The following is a 12,641-nucleotide window of genomic DNA, read 5'->3' on the forward strand; positions in this document are numbered from 1 at the left end:
TTCATGAAAAACGTTTGGGATAATAATAAATGCTTTCAAAGTGAAAGAGTATTTATTAAATTTTGGGGAGTTGAAGTAAAAATGGGCATATAGTATAATTTGTGCGCATGGCAGATATGGCTAGTGCTAGAGTATTACTATTTGAATGTGGAATCCCATAGGTTAACTTGTAAGCAAATCATATTCCATCATTCTGTACATGGATTGTTACCATCATATAGGTAATGGAGATCTATGTAATATATAATTTTCACAACATACTAACACTTTCTGTGTACCTTTTCTAATTCTTGAATTTTCTGTGTTAGTTCATTTAATTTTTCATCATTCTCATGTAGCTTTTGTTCACTTTGTTGTTGAGAATCATTCAAAGATTCACTTTTTTCTTTTTCGAGTTGCGCAATCTTCTCTTTTCCTTGTTTTAGTTGAATTTGTAGTCCACGAATTATCTTCTTCACTTTTTCCATTTGAGCCTCGTGTTTAGCATTCTATAAATTCAGAGTATTCAGAGTTTAAAACTCATTTTACGATATATAATACAACAAGAGGCAATGTTCAATTATATGGACACGAAGGCCAGAAGGAAGTAGTATGGGTATGAAATCTGTCACAGTAAACCACAGTCTTCATAACTTCGCCTGACTCTCCCAAACTGACGCGAACACGAAACCGCCACACGGTAGGCAATTTTTAAATTTAATGACGTCATTGCATACAAAAACCGAATTTCACAGAGCCCACAGAAATTTTTGAAATAAATAAAAGTAATAGCCTTCTGAAGGAAATTCTGACCTCTGAACCCCTGGTAATGTAGTCAGTATTCGGTTACTGAAATACACATGAATTTTGTTAACTTTTCATAAACCCAATGATCACGAATGTATAAGGAACAGTGTGGTAAATTTAAATAATCTGAATCTTCGTCAACTACGTTTTGATATGGCACAAATTTTGATTTCTATTGTATTAAAATTGTTGAAGATAAGCAGCATTTTGCTGGTCCCCTTACAATCAAGAATTGGAAATACATATTTCTGGATGGATTTTAAAAATTATTTTATAGTTAAAAAACACTTTTATTATATCGTTCTGTATCTATCACCAAAGTCTACTTACAGATTCTTTAAATTCTTCTTCTTTTCCTTTCGACTCATTCAGCTGATCAGTTAATTTACTTATTTCAGCTGTGAGTTCTTGCTCTTTTTCCATTGTACTCGATAAATCAAGTCTTGATGATTCAAGTTCATCTCGAGTTTGACAAAGCTGCAGAAAATAAAAAAATGTCCAATGCTTTTATTTCTTTACTCATTTAGGACGATTATATTGAAATAATCTGGTTGGTATCCTTGAATTTTAGAATTTTAATGCCACATTAGATAAATACTTCGAAAAATCTACCCATGTGAATATAAATCGAAATAGAATTTCAGGTCGCTTTTACTGCCTAATAGACAATCCATAGTTGAGACCAAAATAAATAACCTTTTAAGCCACCAGAAATACGTATAAAACACCTTACCTGAGTTTCAAGATCAGTGCATGTTTTAAGCCAAGCTTCCTCTTTCTCATTCTCCTGTTGTCTAGCTTCCGTTATTTCTTGTAGCCTTAATCTGTTTTCTTCTAAGAGTGAGTTTAAAACATTCAAATCTTCTGCGTGTTTTGTGGCTTCTCCTGCAATGTTTAAATATGAAATAAAAAGAATTTTAGTTCGGTGCCACGAAAACACTATAAGGCAAGATAGAAATTGTCATCAAAATTGTGTGCATGTCCTTCATCTGAGCAAATTCTTATCACCGATATAGTGAATTTTTGAATTTAGAAATAATTTAAAACATTTTTATTTTAAAATCATGAACTTTGAGCCATCAGACAAGCAGATCAAAATATACAATATCTCAACTGGTAACAAAGAACACAGAGAAACCAATGACCTTCAAGTTTGTGTCGTTTTAGATGTGATCGACATGAAGACATATTGCCCCCAATTTACAATGTATTTAAAATTAGATAATCAAAACATTTTCTCAGAATGTATTAGAAATAGTGAAATATTCAGTTTTGGCCATTCCTCACTGAAACCATGTAGAATTATAAGGAAAATATAAAAAATATCAAAAACAAACCGTCTAATTTTAGTTCATGTTCTTTCCTTGCTGATTCAAATTCAATTTCAAGTTCAGCGCAAGTCTGTTTTAGTTCATCCCTTTCTTTTTCAATGACACTCAAATTTTGTTGCACCGAAACAAGTGATTCTTGAACTGAGTTGAAAGATTCCTGAATTGTTTTATATTCTGCTTCTAATCGTTTGATATGTTCATCTCTTTCTTCTACATTTGATGTCACCATTGAGTCTATTTCTTTGATCTTAATTTAGAACAAATTATACACAAGTTAGGTATAAAAAAATGTCATATCTGAATAAGGTGATATTATGATGTTCATCTTTATGATGACCTTCGCGACTAATATATATACTATCGATTGGGTTTCTACGAAACTAACTACTTATCCTCCTTCTATGCTTTTGTGCCGGTGGATCCGTACGCATATATTGCAAGGATGCTGTAGCAAGAGTAGAGATAACAATCCAAAGTGATTTAAGAGTCTTGCTGCACACTAACACAAATATATTTTTGTAACGTTTCATGACTTTCATCTGACAGTTTGATAAATGATTGTATGAGGAAGTCTGACTTGACCAGACAAAACATTACAAAAATATGTTTGTGTTAGTGTGCAGCAAGAGACTCTTGAATCATTTAGGATGAATATTTAGATATAGCAAACACCCTCGTTATTTCATCTATGCTACCTATTACATTTTTTTAATATGTTTAGTGTTATAACTCTTCCATTGTATTTAAAGTGAAAAGCCTATCTTAGAATGTGCTGATCACTTAGGATATGAAAATTATTTAAGATTAGAAAATTCCCATGTACCATCAACAGGGGGGGGGAGACAAAAATTCATCAAATTGTTTCTATGGATTGGTACACTGAACAGCATAAAATACACACCAAACATTTTTGATTACAGGATTAATCAATAATATGTCTGTATAAATAATTATTTATGTTTTTAATATACCGGTAAGCTAAAATCTCATAGGCTTAATTTAAATCTTTATGTTTGTTTCTATTACAAACCTGTCTCTCACTCTCTGCACTCAAAGCATCTTTCAATTTTCTTATTTCAGCAGAACTTTGTGTAAGAGCTTCGTCAAGTTGAACGACTAATTTTTCTTTTTCTGATGCTTTCTCAGATGTTTCGGACAAATTTTGTTGAAGTATCGTGTTCTGTTGTTCATATTCTCGCAACTTGGCAGCTGATTCTTTCAGTCTTTCATCCAACAGGCTAAAAGGAAGAAAGACAAATATTGAAATGTCATTTTCTCTCACAAAAGAAAGATATTTATTATACAGCCTGATCGAAATCCACAAACAACAATTACAGTTGTTACGAGTGGAACATCTTGACCAAACATGATATGAGACATTCTACCGCTAATAGCAAGTTTTTCAGTTTATTGAATCATATGCACTGGTTTACAGTGTACAAAACTTAATATTATTATAAGTGTCAATGACAGGAAACAATTACATTCATTGAAGAGGCCGGTATGTATCGATTAATACTCTTTCCATATTTTAGAAAGATATTGTTCATTCAAATGTTTGAAGATTTGACAGTGAGAGTGAATAAAAACCGTTTCACAAATAAAATAGAGAATGTGAATAGTTTACCTGCAAGTGCTTTCTAGTTCTTGACAAAGCTTCATTTTTTCCTGAGCTTCTGTTTCCCACTTCTCTAATTTTTCCACCTGAATTGATAATGAAATGAAATTAATTACATATTAATACTGATACATATGCAGACTAGTCGTAAAATCCTTCACAATGGCTCCATAAATATATTAAGTTTATTATACAGGAAAAAAAATTTCTTCAGACTTACCTCTTGGTAGCAGGGAAAACAGTTTAGTCATAAACCGGGAAATTTCGAAACTAGTTACCAGTCAAGATCAGACACTTGACTAATCAAGCAGATAATTCTTTCAAATGCATGCACAGACCAAACTGCAAACTTAAAGATGCGAAGAGTCTTGCAAATCTCTCCCACATAATTAGCCATCGCAGGGTTTGAATTCCAAAATCCTCAAATGATACTCAATATTGATTTGTGGCTGAGTGATTTCAAAAGCTGCTGATTTAGGCTATTACCAGGAGAAAACAATCTTACAAAAAAAAGAATCTTCTCATATCCTGAGGGAAGTGAGTTTGTCAATGACTCCATAAATTGGTCTGGGTACAGTGTTGGATATCACGCAAATACAATTACCTAACAATGATTTTAAAATTACCTTTTCTTTCAAATTTTCATTTTCTTCACGACTACAAAACAATTCAGATGTTGCTGATTCCTTATCTTGCTTAAGTTTTGTAATTTCATTTTGAAATTTGGAAATTTCTTCAAGATGATGAGACTGACTTTCTGCAATTTGTTTTTCAAGATGAGATGTCAGGTTGCGGACATCTTCATTCTGAAATATAAAAGAAATTAGATTATGATTTGAAATAAGACACTCACAAAGAGCACTTATATGACTGAAATTAGACAACATTTTCAATAGTCTTTATTGATGAAATATGTTGCAAGTTAGATGATTCATTTCACCGTTATCAATAAGACTACATTGGTAGAACAGCACTTTTCAGCAGAAACATCTTTATATGACATATTTATATGCCTTTCGTTCTGAACAATGCTCTGTACATGTAGCCATTGGTATGAAAGGACCTATTTTAGAAAAAAAAAATGAAATATTTACGGTTTGCCATTGCCTACCCAACTTATGGGTGAGGTAGGCCCACTTCAATTCCTCTTATCTGCACACCAGAAAGTAGCAAAGTTTAAAAGCAAACTTTTTAGTAGTTAATAGTTCAAACAGAAGTACAACACCATAAATCGAGCACTGAGAACAATCACAGATTATTGCACCTGGGTATCATAGCTTTGCTTCATCTGATTATACGTGCTTGTTATTTGTAATAATTCTTGTTTTAAATTTTCTTCATTCAAGATGAAATCATTCTGTGATAAATGGTATCGAAAGGAGAAAGTGAAAGTCATGCAAAAATAATCAAGAAAAAAATGTTATGCTGATATTGGGTAATCCATATCAAATAGAAATAATAAGATAGCAAGAATACAGCCTACGAATGAATACATACAAATTTTTGATTACCTAAATGTTAGTAGCTACTAGATTCCAAACAAGTGTCTTAGGTTTTTGCACAGCCCGCCCACTATTAAAAACTGTGTGAGAAGGCAGGCTTGGAATAAACAATGGACTGCTGATGCTCTGACACAAGCTTACAACATAAAACCGCAGCCAATCACCATAAATGGTGTGCAATTCTTTGGGAAGGGATCTTGAACTGCCAGAGATCATCAGAATGAATAGAATATTATTGGCTGTATTTGAATAGTATTAGGAATAGTGAATTATTCAGTGATGGTCATCCCTGTGGACCTACGTTATTATTGTATTTAAATCAGATAATTGCAAGCCACCACCTTCTACTTCAGTTTAAACAGATAGGAAGATTCAGATAAGATGAAGTTTTGTTGAGACATCTTGAAGCATAAACAAAATTAATTTACAAAATTGATGTATCGCCAGCGATAAAGACCTATTTGTCAAACATTGGCATTATATTTTGAAAGCATGCAAAGCAAGGTTAAGGTTATTTTATAGAGATAAAAAAATCAGGTAATAGTTACGAAAAAGACGATCATAAAGGTAAGGTCATTAAAGGTATAGAAAATACTGGATAAATGATAAAACATCATTTAGATAGTTGAAGAATTTCGATATAATATGAAAAAAGCATGCTGAAATGGAAATCAATTGAAATACGAAATAAAAGCTTTCAAATTAATTTAGGAATACATTAATTTTTTATCCGAAAGTCGAAATGTAAATGGATACCTTGATCTTATCAAAATTCTCTGCTTCAATTTGCATTTGTTGTCTGAAACCTTCTTCTTTGTGTATTACAAGTTGTTGCAAGGTTGCCAGTTCTTCTTGAGTTGCCGTTAAACTTGCTTCCCATTGAGTGCAGGTTTCATGAAGCAGGCTTATCTGTGTAGAATTGAGTAAATTAGCATAAAAATACTTTGGATTTGGATTATTACTGTAAATTTATTCCTGTTCATGTATAGGTTGCAATTTGAGTTACTAAATATAATAATATATGAATGCTTAAAGATATTCTAAATGATTTTTTACGACTTTTCTGCAGAACCTATACTTTTTTAATAAGTCAAATATCATGGCTAATTAGACAAATTTGCATATGGAGATTTTCTACGATATTCAAGTTTCACCATGTCTATACTTACTATCAATATTGCACCACGATTGATTTCAATTTCAGGGTGACTGTACATTTAAACCCATGTGTATATCCGCGGGTTCAATCTATATGCGGGTGTTAAACCCATGGGTTAGGGTTAGTATGGGTTCAAATATCCGTAAAACAAAAAAAAATTCCATAGGTGCAATAGTAGGCAGGTGCAATTGCCATGGGTTCAAATGTACGTGGGTTCAAATGTAATGGAACCCAATTTCAGATATCTTATCAAGGTTTTATAGACAAAAAGACTGACATTGAAATTTGAGAAAATTTTATTTGAAAAAATCATAAAGATATAGATGATTGTTAGCGATATTCAACAAAGTATTTCGTAAGAAATTAAGGAGTTCGCATCTCCTTGAAACGTTTTCCTTGAAAGCCCTCATTATATAATAGATCTGTTTACTGTAAAGTCATAGGAGATAAAAAAAAATCCTAAAATAATTCCTCTTCATACCTTCTCATCTTTCTTTTCGACTTCACTCGAAAGAGAAGAAATAATTTTCTCAGCCTGAGTAATTTTCTGTTGCAAAGTGACAATCTGATTTTCAGTATCAGTCAATCTACTTTCTTTCTCATCCTCTTTTTTCTGATGACTCTCTTGAATCCTGGATGATTCTCTGGATAATCTTTCTAAAGCTCCCTCACGCTCCATTAGTTGAGATTGGAGGGAGTCAATCTGGAGAAGAAAATGACAAACTTCAAGTACAAATGTTCAGACTTAAAAATTATCAAATATTTTAATCAAAATTTCAGTCAATTCTGATACCTAAATTATCTTTTAATCAGAGCAAACTTCAAATATAAATGCAATCTAATCCACAAATTAGAGACATAAAAATCGCTCAGATGTTTATCGTATGGAAGTTTTTAGCGCAATCAGAGCATATCAAATATTTCTCTGCATGACGCATGACCTTCTCCTTGAAAATGATTTAATATAAGTTAAAAAAAAGAGTTTCTTAGTTATTTATTCTTAGTTATTTATAGATCCCTCCTTTAATCTCATTTCCAATAAAATACAATTAATTTAAAATATTATTTAAGCTGAATTCTAAAGATATGTGAATTAAATAGTCCTGTACCTTAGAATCAATATATTTTTATACCTTTTTCATTAAATCTTGCATATTATTATCGGAATCAGTATTCTCCTGTTCCAGCTTTGAAATATATTCTGTCATTTCCCGAGCTTTCTCTGCAGCCTTTTCTTTCTCTCCTTGCAGTTCAGATATGAGAGCAAGTTCTGCTTCATGTTGACGAATCAATGTTTCAAGCTGTGACACCTGAAGTATGAAGCAGAATAAAGATAATGCAAAAACGCCAATTTGAAAAAAATTAAGTGTGATTTAGACAGTATCACCATGGCCTTAGTTGAGCGCAGAGTTTGTTGAACGGCAGACCAGCATGATAGAGGCAGTTGAATTAGACAGAAACATAATTAAAAAAGAGTGCAGTGCTGGACACGAATGAGGTGCATTGCTACTGGTACGGCAACCTTAGCTCAGAACTGAGTTTGCTGGAAATTAACGGACAAGCATGACAGAATAAAGTGTTCCCATATGTCATAAGAAGTGTTTTATGAATCACAATAAAACAGTAAAATTTTTGGTGAAAGTCCCAGACTAGGGGGGGGGGGGGGAATCTAAAAAAAAGTTGCAGAGAAAGCGATTTTTCCACAACTTAGCAAAACAATCCATTGGTCTACTTCGTGCTCAACAAATGACAACACTCTCCAAATTTATGACTGATTCTTATTTCCGGCAATATAACATCTGTACATGCCTAAAAATAAAAATCTATAGAATATTGCGACCATAGAAAAAGTCAAAGTTAACATCAATACAAGTTTATACAATAAAATATCATGTACAATGTACATAGGCTACCTTTTCACTTTGTTGAGTTAGAAGATCATTCAGGTTCACACATTCTGTATTTCTTTCTTTCAAAGATTGAGTCAGCGTTGTTACTTCCTGATTTTTTTCAGCTAATTCATCATGTAATGAGGAAATTTCCTAAACGCAAGTGATGATTATGTTGATAAATGCATATTAATGGGGCACTCATTTCAAAAAGACAAATATTAATTTCAATAAGCTCAAAAGTCCTCTTGTCTCTATTAATTTTTCATTTCGAGAATTTTATGGTGTCTAAGATGAAAACTGTGATAATATGTAGGTAGCATCTTGAAAGGGGGGAAGGTGAAATTAAGATTCAACCCTATATCATCAACCATCTTAAACAAAATCTTATGTTGGCAATTGGCATTGAAGGGTAAAAATTTCAGGTTCAAACCCTATGCCTACCACCTCAATCAGGGTGTCAAAAATCAGGTAGGAACCCTTAAAATTTTGACCATTTAAAAAATAGCTTTTTTACATAGACCGTGGCTTATAATGCAGAGCCATGTTCAAGGTGAGAATGTGGAAAAGTATGGTAAAAAATATATTATCTGTTGTTGAGTATATGGCATTAATAACACATCGATAAAAAGAACTAGAAATTCCACTTTATGAGCAAACCTTGTCTTTCTCTCGGAGTAATGATTTCAATTTAGTTGTATCTTCATTATATTGAGAACTTAGAACGTCGACTTGTTCCATGGCTTGATCTAGATCTTGTTGAAGATTACCAATTGTAAAGGAATGTTTCTCAACCTAGTGTGAAATAGAAATGCAACAAACATGGTAAAAATTGAGTGCTTCAGCTTTAAATGCTTTTTTAAAATGGTCTAAATACTTGATGCAATAATGTACCTCCTTATATTCTTTTTATTAATATTTCACACCACACTAACAGTGGTTTACTTTTTTCATTGGCGCATGCATTTACAAAACGATTGATGGAATGCCAGCCCTTCCATGGATATCTCACACAATAGACAAACGATGGAAAGTCAAATGCTAACTCGCTGTCATCTCCCATAGACACATAAAACAGATATTGGAAGACGAATAATAGCAGTAAAATGCAATATAGTTATAGTTCCTTTTAGACCAGTGGTTGTCAACATTTTTCTTTCGTGACCCACTTTCGGGGCACAAAAAATCCTGTGGCTTATCAACTTTTTCATGCAAGAAAAAAACTACAAAAAACAAAGTTTTTTTTGTAAAAATAAGCATTTCTGCTTTAATAATTAAAATTAGAATTACCACTCAGCAGCAAAAACAGCACCAACATTCATTGTTAACCCTAACCTGGTACACATACTATGTTCAGGTGTCCGCCAACTTGGTACGAATACTTCAGGAGTACCGAGTGAACTACATTGCAGAATACTAAAACGCGTCATCAGTTATAATATAAGAACCACACCCAAAACTTTTATACCTGCTCATTCAAGTTCAAATTCTGTTCTTGTGTTAATTTCAATGTTGTTTTCACTTCATTGATTTCAAACTGCAATGATTGGTTGTTATGTTCTGCTTCTTCAAGTTGTTCTGTGGCAGCCTGGATATTCAAACACACAGATAGATAATAATCGATAATAAAAATTCAATTTTAAATAGTTTGGTTTATATGATATTTAAAACTCAATTGTTTAAACTTCAAATAAATAGGCAATTAAAAATTTTCATTTTTGAATTAGAATTACAGGTTTTGAATGTAAAACAACACAAACCTATATGTGAAGTAAAAAAATCATGCTGAAATACCAGGCTGAACTAAATCAATGAAGATTGTATTTTTATGACAAAATATTAATAAACATTCACCTTAACACTAAATATTAGATATATGAAATTAAAAAATATTACCATACAAAGGCAAGGTGGAAAAAAGTAATAATAAAATAATATTAAATAATTAAGTAATAATAAAATAAATGTAATAGTAAAATTCTCCAATAATAATTAAAACACTCACTAACTATACGAATAAATAGCTAAATTTGTTTTCGTTCGCAACCATCATTATTTTCAATAATATTTTTAGGGTCAGTTGATTGTCTTACCTTGTGTTTATCTTGAAGTTGAAGAAACTTGTTTTCCACGTCGTGTAATGACTTGAGTTGATGTTCAGAAGTTTTGCTAATCTTACTCAAATCTTCTCGAATTTTTGTTATTTCTTTTTGTTGTTCAGTGATAACAGTGTCAAGTTGTTGACAATCAATTGATTTATCATCAAAACTGTGGAAATGACAAATATATTTGAATTTTGCTTTGGCGCCACAGGTTGAAAATACTAGATTCAAACCACATGCCTACATACTCATCTAGTGTTTAACTAAATTGAATATGTAATGCCAAATTGTTCATTCTAAATAAGTAGTAACTTCTCATATATTGAAGGATGTTTGCAAAAAAATCGAGCATGGTTCTATATTAAAGCTGCATTAACCCTAATAAAATTGAGTAAATAAATTAAAATTATATTATGGGCAACAAATACAAAAAGTTCTTAAATTAATATGAAAAATTGTGCACAATATAATTGTGTTTGAAAAGGCAGAAAATGCTAAATAATTTGAAAATAACAAATATTTTGATTCTTGAATGATCTTACCTTTTTAAGACTTCTTCCAATTCAACAGACTGCTTTTCATAAGCCTCTAATAACTGGTGTTTTTCTGATGTAATTCTACAAGATTATAAAACAAAGAAAAACCTTTGATAAATTAAATACATTCAGAGTTGGAGTTACTCAAATTAGTTATGGAGTTGAAATAAATTACATCTTTAAAAGTAGAACTAAATTTTCTGACTTAATATATTCAATCACCATTTAAATAAAGCTAATTTGGGAATAAGAAAAACAATTAAGGCAACCCCAAATATTCTCCTGTTCATGGCAATAAGGAGAGAATGATTGGTAAAATAATTGGCTTTGACTCATTCGCAGGCAGCTTAAAAGTGGTCAAGCTAAAAAGGCACATTTGACACCATGAATTTTTAATGACATAAATAAGAAGTTCATGTGAATATTGGGGAAATTTATATAAAAAATAATACAAACGTGACTGTAATAAATATGATATGCAAATCAATTGACAGTTGTTTGTTTGGGTCACTGTTACAGTATTGAATGAATAGAACATTGCAAACAGGCTCGGTGGTGTGGCACATCGTGCTAAGCGTCAGGAATACACTTGCCACAGCACCTCTGATCAACCTGCTTGAATTCACAGGCTTGAATCTTGTAGGAAAAAATTCATTGCAAGTTAATTGCTGGACTCCTCGATACCGAAGAGTGGTTCACGTAACTGGTGGTATGTTAGGGCTCCCACCTCCATCAAGCCCATGCATCTCATAGCTAATAACTAATCCCATATCCAACATTAAATGGTAACCGAATGAGAGGCCATGATTCAGCATAATGAATGACTAAGCTGTCTTATCAGCTTTTTCCTCCCCTGCACTAAATATGTAAAACCTATCCTATTTATAAGCTATGCTCACTATAAATGAAGTTACAAATGTGTAGCACTTGGATACACAATATAATTTAAATACACAATATAATATAGTGTACTTGGAAAGTGACAAAAAGGTGAAAACTTTGTTAAACAGTGTATATTCATCAACATACAAAAAGTACCAAGTTTCTATCAAAAAATTTTGCACTTCAAATATTTTTATCTGTTTTACTATAAATTTTTACCTAATTACTGAACTACCATATATATCTTCAGTAGGCCTATCTTATCTAATTCCTTAAGCTATCCACTCTCTGTACTTTAAAAACTGAGAAAAAAAATCTAAATCTATCTAAATGCAATATTATATAGGGCTTCATTAATAAACAATGCTTACAAAGTTACAAAACTATATTCATTCTAGTCTTACGATATTTTATGATCACATACCGGTAACAGCCCAATATTGATTATACCGACAACTTTGATATTAAAACAGTAAAATGAGCCTAAACAGATGCCTAACTGTAGCTAAAAACCTAATTCGATATTCTTTTCCTTTTCTAAAGCAATGTTATTCAAATAGTTTTTACCATAACGCTCGCTAAGTTGGGTTTCCTTCCTTCAGTAGAATACAAACACTCTTCACCCATGCGTAAATTTGTCATGTCTATTTGCACACAGCTGATCTATAAATTCACTTTAAAAGATCGATATTAACTAAGAAAAACAAGCCCAACTACTTTTCCACTGGACCGCAAAGCCGGATAAAACGAAGCGAATGACGTGTCTACGTCTACACATGTGAGAGAATTGCTGCAGCGGTATTGAAACTTGACGGAATATGGAATATTCCACAATA

At 32.0% G+C, this 12,641-nt stretch overlaps 1 protein-coding gene across 4 annotated transcripts in view; it reads right to left on the reverse strand.

Moving 5' to 3' along the window:
- Positions 1-12,641, reverse strand: part of LOC120330626 (uncharacterized) — a 40,092-nt gene that overhangs the window by 10,179 nt on the left and 17,272 nt on the right. For 3 of the 4 annotated variants that reach the window (XM_078113757.1, XM_078113756.1, XM_039397501.2), the window contains 16 exons: positions 10,930-11,004; positions 10,379-10,553; positions 9,754-9,873; positions 8,946-9,080; positions 8,310-8,438; positions 7,530-7,706; positions 6,878-7,099; positions 5,994-6,146; positions 5,000-5,092; positions 4,362-4,541; positions 3,745-3,821; positions 3,148-3,355; positions 2,124-2,364; positions 1,520-1,671; positions 1,117-1,263; positions 279-488 (listed from right to left, as the gene is read on the reverse strand). In XM_078113757.1, the coding sequence (XP_077969883.1) occupies positions 279-488; positions 1,117-1,263; positions 1,520-1,671; positions 2,124-2,364; positions 3,148-3,355; positions 3,745-3,821; positions 4,362-4,541; positions 5,000-5,092; positions 5,994-6,146; positions 6,878-7,099; positions 7,530-7,706; positions 8,310-8,438; positions 8,946-9,080; positions 9,754-9,873; positions 10,379-10,553; positions 10,930-11,004 (2,494 nt within the window). The remainder of the gene's footprint in view (positions 1-278; positions 489-1,116; positions 1,264-1,519; positions 1,672-2,123; positions 2,365-3,147; positions 3,356-3,744; positions 3,822-4,361; positions 4,542-4,999; positions 5,093-5,993; positions 6,147-6,877; positions 7,100-7,529; positions 7,707-8,309; positions 8,439-8,945; positions 9,081-9,753; positions 9,874-10,378; positions 10,554-10,929; positions 11,005-12,641) is intronic. The other variant, XM_039397502.2, reaches the window with a different exon arrangement.

Source organism: Styela clava, chromosome 6, assembly GCF_964204865.1.
Source record: "Styela clava chromosome 6, kaStyClav1.hap1.2, whole genome shotgun sequence".
In the NCBI taxonomy this organism is placed as follows: domain Eukaryota; kingdom Metazoa; phylum Chordata; class Ascidiacea; order Stolidobranchia; family Styelidae; genus Styela; species Styela clava.